Here is a 10,992-nt window from a genome sequence, read left to right on the forward strand (position 1 = left end):
TGTAATTCGAAGTTTCGTCGAAAAAACACTCTATAAATCAAAGTCACGCAGTAATTCGAAGTTTAGTCGGCAAAACACTCTATAATTCGAAGTGATCTCTTCCTGTTATAACAAGAAACTATACAGTACAGTACATCCTGTTCCCATGGTAGGCTAGTGTTGGACGTTTTGATGTTTGTTTAGTTAGAGCAGTAGTCTGAGTTAGTTCGCTGACATGTTTTTCTAAGTTGGCAATCCGATCTCTAGATTGCGCGACATCTCCTTGAGCACAAATGTCGTTGTCGACAGCTGATAGTTCGGCTATTGGCGAAATATATAGCGCTAAATAACAGATTTCTTTGTATTGTGTCTAAATTAAATAAACTTTAAAACATTTGAGAAATATATTTGAACATTGTAAAATGTACAAACACTGAAAACAAAAACATTAAATTGTACAACTGACTCATAACAGAAAACAATAAATAATTAACCAGTCAGCTGGTATTAAAATATAGGAAAATAGAATATTGTTAATTGACACTAGATTGAATATATATCAACTCTCCCCCCTTATTTCATAGGGAGGATCTGGTCAGTGTGTCTGGTCCATATCAATCCATTGTCCATTTTTATTCTGTACATGACATTGCCCACTCGACTGATGATCTCTCCTAATCTCCACTTTTCTTTGGATGCATAGTTCCTTGCTTGCACCTTTTGTCCCACACTGAACTGTCTTCCCATCTTCCTTTGTTCAACTCTAAACCATTCTGTTTTATCTGACATGACGTTTAGTTTAGTTCTGATGTCTCTGCCAAACATCATCTTGTATGCAGACATTCCAGTTGTAGAGCTTGGTGCCTTCCTCAGCTGTGTGACTAATGCATCGATCTTTGTTTGTATGTCACCTCTCTCCCCCACCATTGAATTTAGCCCCTTCTTCACAGTTTGTACGAATCTTTCTGCTTGTCCATTGCTAGAAGGGTGAAATGGTGCGCATGTTCTGTGACAAATTCCATTTTCTTTCAAATAGTTTTGAAAAGCCGTGCTGGTGAATTGTGTCCCGTTGTCTGTAACGACTGTCACTGGAAGACCAAACGTTGTAAATAGATGATGTAGCTTTTTGATACACCATTCTGCTGTAGTAGATTTTGTATGTAATATTTCTAGCCATTTAGTATGGGCATCAATGATTACTAGGAAGTAATTTCCATTCATTGGCCCAAGGAAATCTAAGTGTATTCTCTCCCATGGTCCAGATGGTTCTTCCCAAGGGTGATTCCTGTCTTTTGGAGGTTCATTTCTCTTCTGGGAACATATCTTACAGTTTCTGACCAACTCTTCAATGTCTCTGTCAGTCTGTCAACATTCTTCCAGTACAAATAGCTTCTTGCCATTGCTTTCATTTTTGTCATCCCAAGGTGGCCCACGTGTAGTTCTTTGAGTACTTCTTTCTGAAGAGATGAAGGTATCACAACCCTTATACCTCGAAAAACACATCCTTTGTGCAATGTGTACTCGTTGTTGTTTAATCCCATTGTCTCCAGATCATCTCCATTTTCAAGGGCTATCTTGACTTTAGAGAAAAAAGTAGGCTATCCTTCTTCGTATGTTCTGCAATTGTCTCTTTGGTAAGTGGTAGCATAGATATTTGATTCATCTGAAATTTTGAATAGAGATCTTCACCTTCTTCTAACTTTTCTACTGGGAATCTTGAAAGAAAATCTGCATTGGAGTGGTCTGAAGTTTTTCTGTATTCTATTTTATAGTCAAAACCAGCAAGGAAAAGAGCGTAATTTAACAAACGGGTAGCTGACATTGCAGGTAGGGATTTTGAAGGATGAAAAATAAATACAAGAGGTTTGTGGTCTGTGACAAGAATAAATTTCCTGCCATAGCAGTATGGAAAGAACTTTTTCACACCCCAATAAATGGCAGTCGCTTCTTTGTCAATTTGACTGTATTGATTCTCACTTTTACTCAGTGATCTAGATGCAAATGCAATTGGCTTCTCTGTTCCATCATTTAGCCTGTGTGAAATTACAGCTCCTAAGCCAGTTGGTGATGCATCTGTTGACAGTATTAAAGGTAATGATGGATTGTAGTGGATTAGAGTTTTGTCTTTGGCAATGTCCATTTTTACAGATTCAAAACTTCGTTCACATTCATCAGTCCATTCGAATTTCTTGCCCTTCTGTAAGAGTTTGTTTAATGGGTTTAGTTTCTCTGCCAGTTTAGGTATGAACTTATTGTAGTAGTTTGCCAAACCTATGAAAGAACGTAATTGGTTGACATCACGAGGTCGCTTTGCTTCAACAATCGCTTTTACCTTTTCAGACCCCTTTTGAAGTCCATTTTCATCAATCGTATGACCTAAGTAAGCAATCCTTTTCTGAAAGAATTTACACTTTTCAAAATTCAATCTAAGGTCATGTTCCCTCATTTTATCTAGGACTAGTTTCAATCTTTGCACAGTTTCTTCATAATTTGATCCTTGTATGATAATGTCGTCAAAGAAGCATTTAACACCGCTAATTCCTTGTAGTATTCTGTCCATGAACCTTTGCCATACTGATGGTGCTACCTTAACCCCAAACATCATTCTGTTGACTTTGTAAAGACCTTTTTCAGTACTTATAGTTTGCATATTTGAACTTTCCTCATCCATTTGCATGTGCAGGTAAGCATTGCTTATGTCCAAGGTACAAAATAGCTTGCCTCCATTCATTTCCGCGAAAATGTCCTCTATCCTAGGTATTGGATGTTTGTCGTCTTGTATCACTTTATTAATTGTAGTTTTATAGTCTGCACATATTCTTACAGATCCATTGGGTTTAACCACTGGGACAATTGGCGTTCCCCACTGAGCATTGTTCACCTTAGTGATTATACCGGCATTCTCTAGTCGATTGAGTTCGTCCTCTACTTTTCCTTTAAGTGAGTATGGAACTTGTCTGGGTTTGATGAAAATGGGCTTGCAACCTTCTTGAAGGGATAAATGAACCTTCTCATTTGGAATACATCCAATTTCCTTTTTGAAAACATCAGAGAATTCTGTAAGGATTTTAGAAAGATCACACGAGTTTTCTTGAATAGTTCGGATATCCCCAATTTTTAAGTTAATCTCCCTAAGCCAATCTCTTCCGAAAATAGGTTCAACATTTTGTCCAATAACATACAGCTTACCAAAGTATGCTTTGTCTTTGAAGTTAAACTCGACATACACTACCCCCTTTGGTTTGATAAGTTTGCCCGTGTAAGTTCTTAGTTGTACATGAGTTTGAAATAGCTTTTTACTCAAATTTAGTTGCTTATAATCCTTGTATGATATCGACGATAAAGCTGCTCCTGTGTCCAATTCCATTTGAATTGGCTTTCCTTCTAGTGTAACTTCAACCATGAACTTGTCAGAACCATTCATTTGTATCTTATATGTGTCGCACGTTGCGTGGTCAATATCATTTACATTTTCATTGTCCTCGATCTGGTTGATATGCCTAGCTCTGTTCTTTGCCATGCAGACTCTGGCTAAGTGACCAACCTTATTACAAGAATTGCAGAATTCATCCTTATACCTGCAACTGTCAGCTTTATGGAATTTATCCCCGCATCGATAGCACCGTCCACATAGTTGGTCAAATGTAGAGCGAACTGTATGATATCTTTCGGTCTTCTTGGTTGGGCCTTTGCTTCCATATTGTTGTTGTTCCGGCATCTTTCTTTCAGTACTTCCTGTTAGCTTAAGAACAGCAGCTGTTTTAGGATTTGATATAATGCTGCTCTCAAGTCTTGAGGATTCGAAGGAAATTGCAGCTTGCACTGATTCTTTGAAAGTACTTGTTTCTTTCTGTAGTAACTGCCCTCTTACATCATTATCTTTAAGTCCTCTAACAAACTGCATTCTTAGTAACATGTCTGATACCGATTTCCCACATTCACATTGAAAACGACAATCTTTTGCTAGTCTCTTCAGTTCCATTGAAAAATCCATCGTTGATTCGTCTTGCTGAACATGGCACAAAAATTTGTGTTGAAGAGATATAATACTAGGTAACGGTTCCAAATAATCCTTCAACACTGTTACCACATTTTTGTAATTCATCTTGTATGGATCATCTGGAGAAACAAGGTCTTGAAGCTGTTCATGTAGTTTTGGTGGAAGCACTGCAAGTAATGTGCAAAGTTTGGTTTTATCATCAGAAATTTCCTTCAAGGAAATAAAGTTTTCAAATCTTTTAATGAAGTTTGTAAATGATTCTCCTTCATCAAACGGAGCAAAAGCAATATTTGATGTAACAGAAGGGTGTAGACCTACTGAAGACTGATTCGTAACTGTGGTTGGGGATTGCAGTTTGTTTCTTAACACCACTTCGGTTGTAATGTACAGCTCTTCAATTTCACTTCTGCTAGTTGCTAATTGCTCAATATCTTCTTCATCAACTAATGATTCGAGTTCAGATTGAGCATTTTCGAATCTGTTCCAATATGTCCGTAATGAAGACAACCGCACTGTGACTTCATCACTACTAATGTCTTCTCTAACTGTTTTATTTTGTACAATTGCATTGTAAGCTTTCCTAATTTGAATTTTGACTGCAGTTAATACCTTTTTAAGCTTAAGTATTTCACTCATCCTCGTCGCCAATATTGTGTCTAAATTAAATAAACTTTAAAACATTTGAGAAATATATTTGAACATTGTAAAATGTACAAACACTGAAAACAAAAACATTAAATTGTACAACTGACTCATAACAGAAAACAATAAATAATTAACCAGTCAGCTGGTATTAAAATATAGGAAAATAGAATATTGTTAATTGACACTAGATTGAATATATATCACTTTGCAACTACAGTAACTGAAAAATAAGCCGTTGATTGTTTAAAAGTGTACTAAAATACGGTATGATGTTTTATTGTATTGTGCTGTACCTTTGTATGTATTATAAAAATTAACTCTCTGTAATTCGAATAGTTTTTTTTTCTCCCGATAAATCGAACTCTTGATAATTCAAAACTCTTGATAATTCAAATTTATATGCTTGGCCCACCAATTTCGAATTATCAAGAGTCTACTGTACTTTTAACCAGTGTGAAAAGTAACTTTCAATTACAGGCCTACCTTAGGGCTATGCCTCATAGATCTATACTGTAAAGCAATTCCTTTCATCATTAGATATCAAATATGGACTAACACGATCGGGTGACATTTAATTACGAAGCATTCGTTTTGGCTTTGAAACTGTCAGATATTGTATTTGAGAAGGTTTACCTATATGTATTCCTAAACAATTATAGTTTTGCCATCATATCTGGAAAAATGCACACTAAATATGCAAACCAACTCCTGTTCTGAATATAAGGTTTTAACTTACAACAAGATTCCCGTACGTAGAACGGGCAAACAGCTAGTATATATATATATACAGGGTTAGTAAAAAGTGTTGAGACCCCCTGTTATTTTTAAACGGCCCATACTAGAAAAACTAAACTCGGCACACCATTATGACATGTTATGAAGTACTTTTTGGGCATAACGGCCACTTGGTGTTCATCCCCAAAATGGGGGATTTCGGGGGAAACTAAAAAATTTCAAATACAAAGACCCATCGAGTGACCCCTCATTTTGAAGGTCCTGCTAAAAGGAAACCAACAACGCAAACTAGAGGTCTCTATCTCAGTTCAGTACAAAATGGCAGCCAATTGAAATTCTCATAAGTTCCCAAACCCAAAATGGGGGATTTTGGGGGAAACTCAAAAATTTTAAATGATAAGCCCCATCGAGTGACCCCTCATTTTGAAGGTCATAAAAAAAGAAAACAACGCAAACTATAGGTCTCTATCTTAACACAGTAAAATATGACAGCCAATTGAATATAAAATTGCAAGTTATTTCCGATTTCTAAAGATTTCAATCAGCTTCCATTTTTTACTGGATTGAGATAGAAACCTCTAGTTTGCGTTGTTAGTTTTCTTTTACCAGGACCTTCAAAATTAGGGGTCACTTGATGGGGCTTATCATTTAAAACTTTTGAGTTTCCCCCAAAATCCCCCATTTTGGGTTTGGTAAGCAAGTGGCTATTAGGCTTAAAAAGTACTTCATAACATGCCAAAAAGGTGTGTAGAGTTTAGTTTTCCTAGTGTGAGCCACTACAAAATTTACAGGGGGTCTCCAGACTTGGAAAGCTGCAAGTTAAATTCAACTTCTGAGAATTTCAATTGGCTGCCATTTTTTACTGAATTGAGATAAAGACCTCTAGTTTGCGTTTTTGTTTTTCTTTTACCAGGACCTTCAAAATGAGGGGTCACTCGATAGGTCTTTGTATTTGAAATGTTTTAGTTTCTTCCAAAATCCCCCATTTTGGGGATGTACACCAAGTGACGGTTATGCCCAAAAAGTACTTCATAACATGCCATAAAGGTGTGCCGAGTTTAGTTTTTTCTAGTATGGGCCGTTAAAAAAATAACAGGGGGTCTCCACACTTTTTACTAACCCTGTATAGCCTATATATAAATTTATATTTTGTTATTGTATACATCAATGAGGGCTACTTTAAATGTTACTAAGCAAATCAAAATACCACAGTACCCTAAAAACATTTTATTTTATATTACTTACATGTTTCGGACATTAATGCCATGATCACAGTATAGTATATATCTATACTATATATACTATACTGTGATCATGGCATTAATGTCCGAAACATGTAAGTAATATAAAATAAAATGTTTTTAGGGTACTGTGGTATTTTGATTTGCTTAGTAATAAATTTATATATATAAATTTAACGAATAGCGTTTTTGGCCTCTGGGGACATCAAAATGAAAAAGTAAATCGGACCCGGGCCTAGGTGTTACCATGAGACCTACGGTAATAGCTACTTCCCTATATAGAAATTTGCTTAAAAAATACTACTTCTTTAATCTAAGGTTACACATGGACAAGCTGAAGACAGTCAAGGTAGATGAAAAGTATATAGATTCAATAGTCAGAAATTACTGACGCTGGACATATTTTGGATCAACAAAATATTTAGGATTTTGAGAAATTATTACAAAGAAAAGAGTAACCATAAGGTACACTTATCTTATATAGATTTCAGGAGCGTCTTATCCTTATCTGTATTTCAATAGGAATTTTCAAATTATCAGCGATGTTATCAGTATTAGGTCCCATTTGTAGTCACAAATGGCTACACAACGGATCAACACGTGGTCATAGTTAAAGTACACTACAAGTACCGGGAATGTTTTGCTAAAACACTGGAAGCTGTGCGCTATTTTCGGCCGGGACAATGAACCAAATGAGTCATTTGTCCGAAGATTGATTTCTAAGTTCGAAGAAATTGGCTCAGTTTTGGACATTAAAAGACCAGTGCGCAGTCGGGCAGGTCACTCCCTTGAAAATATTGAGGCTGTACATGATAGTGTAGAGGATAATGCAAGAACATCGATTTGTCGGCGTAGTCAGCAGTTAAGCCTAGCTCGGAGCACAGTACAAAGAATTTTGGTAAAAGACCTTCACATGTTCCCTTACAAAATTCAACTCACACAAGAGATCAAGCCTAGAGGTCCAGTAAAATGGCTTGAATTTGTAAACTGGGTGGTTGGAAATCAAGATGAAAATTACATGTTTTCAAAAACTTTGCTGTTCAGCGATGAAGCATACATTCATCTAAGCAAGATCGTGCGATTTAACGAGACGTAGGAATTGGCTAACTCAGGAACTTGCTAACTCGGTCGTGTGTTGGAACTGGCTAACTCAGGAACCGGGTAACCGTCTCAGTCAGGAATTGGCTAACTCCGGAACCCGCTAACTCGATTTTGTCTCGCGGCGGAATTCGCTAAAGCCGCGTTTACACCGGAGTTTGAAACACGAGTTGCAAACAGAAATTGCAAACATCTCTAAAAACGCCCATTTTCAGACGAAACTTTTCGCTGTTGCAAACAGTTTTTCGGTGTTTGCAACAGAAATTTTTGTTTCCACTTGAAGTCGGTAAAGATCAAAGGGAGTTGCAAACTCTTTGTTTGCAACACTAGTTTCGGTCACTATGAGCCGTTGAAACACGAAACAGAAACATTTCTCCGCCATCCCCTATGCTACCACCTCCTGTCTCACTCACGTGATCACTCGCACCACCCTGTATCTCGACTCAGTACCCTGTCTGGACGGCTACCTAGTTATTGTTGTGACTTATCTCGTATCAAGCGTGTTGTGAGTGATGATCTACTGAGTGAGATGGAGTGAAGAGATTACAATATTATTAAGTTAATTAGCTTTTATAGATAACATGAAGTGCTTTGGAATCAAACTATTTCTATTTCTGACTATAAAAACAAAAACAAGAAAAACTATGCGTGGAATGACATTTCACGGGAAATTAACTTAAGCAAGGCAGAGGTCCAAAATAGGACGAGGAACCTCATAATTCAATTTAACAGATAATCTAAAAAGGGCAATAAGTCTGGATCGGGGGCTGACGATGGGAAAACCAAGTGGGAGTTTTTTTTATCAATCAATGATATTTCAATCAAGGTCAAAATTATTTCAAACATTTTCATGAAACATGGAAACAAAACCATGAAATAAAAATTGCAAACTTTTATTTGAAACTACTGTTTGCAACTGGTGTTTGCAATAAAAGTTTGCAACTTTTTGTTTGAAACTCCGGTGTAAACGCGGCTTACCTCTGGAAGTCGCTAACCCGGCAGCGCCCACTGCACGGAGCGTTGCCAACCTTGTACGGCGAAATAATCGTACACTGCCGTATTTCAAAATGTCAGTATCAATGAAGATGCAGTAAATGTTATTTTTTTGCTATACATTCTACTTTTAACAGCTAACTAGATCAAAGTAATTAAAATGCAATTTAAAAAATCATGAAAAGAGGTTTTTTATTTAACTGTACAACGGCCAATGAAATGAAATGAAATGTCTTTATTGCCTTTAACATGATATAACATGCATTGCAATTGTCAAAATAACTTAAATAATAAAATAAGTTTGTGATTTCGATCTTATATAAATGCAATAAGTATTATAAGAAAATAATATGAAAACATTGAACATTCAGTTTAATTGGTACCTACCTACTAAACAATTAAACCTCTACGAAACTAAGCCAAAATACACGGAAGTTCTGAAACACAGTAAACAAATATATCCTAATGTCGTAATGAACAAAAACCATTAATTAATACAATCATCAACCATCGTAACTTTCATAACTAATTCATAGATTTAAAATTAAAGGTTCGTCGTTGAATCGTTCAACCATAGATAAAACATGGTTCAACTTACGTGTAATAATATGACATAGACTACGTTTCATATCAATTTATAGAACAGCTGTAGGTCTAAATCTAGGCCTAATAGTTTAAACCAAAGCATTGTAGGCCTATTAGTAAATAGTTGCCTAGTTCTAAAATGAGTTGAATTTTTTAGTAATAATGTTACATATTTTAAAACAGTTTTTAGATTGTACACCTAAGCCCCACTAGTATAAATAACAGAAGATATAATATTCTTATATTAAAACGTGACAGGGTTATTTTAATTCACGATTCTTAATCAACGACTTGACGGATGTTCCTGATTTTAGTGTTGGGATTCCTTTATATTGCTTTTACAATCGAAATAAACTACACCAAGCCATGCTCGGTTCCCCGTTTCCCGGTAGTGAGCCACTCAATAGACATTAGCTTTGTTGTTGGATAAGATCAGGTAATTTTAGCTATGGCCACCATACATAAAAATGGTAACAAACAAGAACGCCTGGGTCCATTTAGAACCATAACAACTGCAGACTTTAGACGTAAAATTAATATTAATTAAGAGGATAACCCGGGTTCTACACTAATAGCCTACGATAACATAAATTTACAAATTGTATTTATGAATAGACAAATTTTTAATGCAATCCATGAATACATTACCACTTTATAATGTATTGATCAATATTTATTTAAATTCAATAGCTCTATTTAAAAAGATATTAGCACTACAATGTATTTCTGTAATGACGTTTAACGTGTAAATTTTATCGGGAAGGTAATCCTCAAAATTCTAGGCATACAAAGTCTACGGCAATTACTGAAGATTTTTTTTTTAAATGTCTATTTGTTGGTTGCATCGAATAGGATAGACTATTACAATACTGCTTCAATTTTTGTTAATAGATTATATGTTTCCTAACAACATAATGTAAGAACATTTAAATTCCTTTTCTTGACTAAAGTAAAGATGCAAATATTGTAATACATTGTTAACGTTTTTGATTTGCGTTATTATTAATTAATGTACCTAGGTAAATCATGTGCCTGATATAGAAAAATACCGAAACTATTTTTATTTGTTTACCAATACTAAGATTCGGAAATATTTCGGTAATAATACAGAAATATTAAGAAGAACCAAACTATTGTTAACACTCACACGACAGATATAATAGGCCTTTAAAGAGTCAAATATTATAACCTATCAAGGACAAGCATTCAAGGTTACAAGCCCAGTATACAAAATACGAACTTAATAGTTTTATTTGAAGAAGTTCACAAAATGGTATTTATTCCAATAAAAGAAACAAATGGTGGACTACGAGAATAGATATTTTATAACATGTAAAAGATCTAAATTAAATGTACAGTACTATCTTTTTGCATCCCAATAAACTACTATTTAAGTAAGAAAACCATGTGTAAAACATACTCCCTTATAGCCCAGTCAATAAATGTTTTTTATCGCAACTAAATGGTGGAAAGCTGGATTTTTTATATGTGATAGAACCACATGAGAGGTGTATTTTCCCAAAAGTCCCCACTTCTACCCCTTGAGCTTTCCCCCCCACCCCCCTCCAAACATAGAAATTGCAGTGATTTACTTAATTGATCATAATTCGAATGTTATGTAAGCTATCGAGCTGCAATTTGTATTATTTTATTTCTGATTAGTTTTCCTACAACTTTTGTATTTATAACATTTTTCTAAAACCAATACTTAGGGAG

General features: G+C 35.4%; 1 protein-coding gene across 1 annotated transcript; it reads right to left on the reverse strand.

The window, feature by feature from the left end:
• Positions 1-552: 552 nt before the first annotated feature.
• On the reverse strand, positions 553-3,883 carry LOC129000514 (uncharacterized protein K02A2.6-like). Its single transcript, XM_054427477.1, has 2 exons — positions 1,957-3,883; positions 553-1,067 (listed from the first exon to the last, which is right to left on the reverse strand). Exons 1-2 carry the CDS (start codon positions 3,881-3,883, stop codon positions 553-555), a joined length of 2,442 nt encoding a protein of 813 aa, XP_054283452.1.
• Positions 3,884-10,992: the final 7,109 nt, after the last annotated feature.

This window comes from Macrosteles quadrilineatus, unplaced genomic scaffold (genome assembly GCF_028750875.1).
Source record: "Macrosteles quadrilineatus isolate MER2022 unplaced genomic scaffold, UCM_ALF_1.0 Scaffold_8__2_contigs__length_117827958, whole genome shotgun sequence".
Classification (NCBI taxonomy): domain Eukaryota; kingdom Metazoa; phylum Arthropoda; class Insecta; order Hemiptera; family Cicadellidae; genus Macrosteles; species Macrosteles quadrilineatus.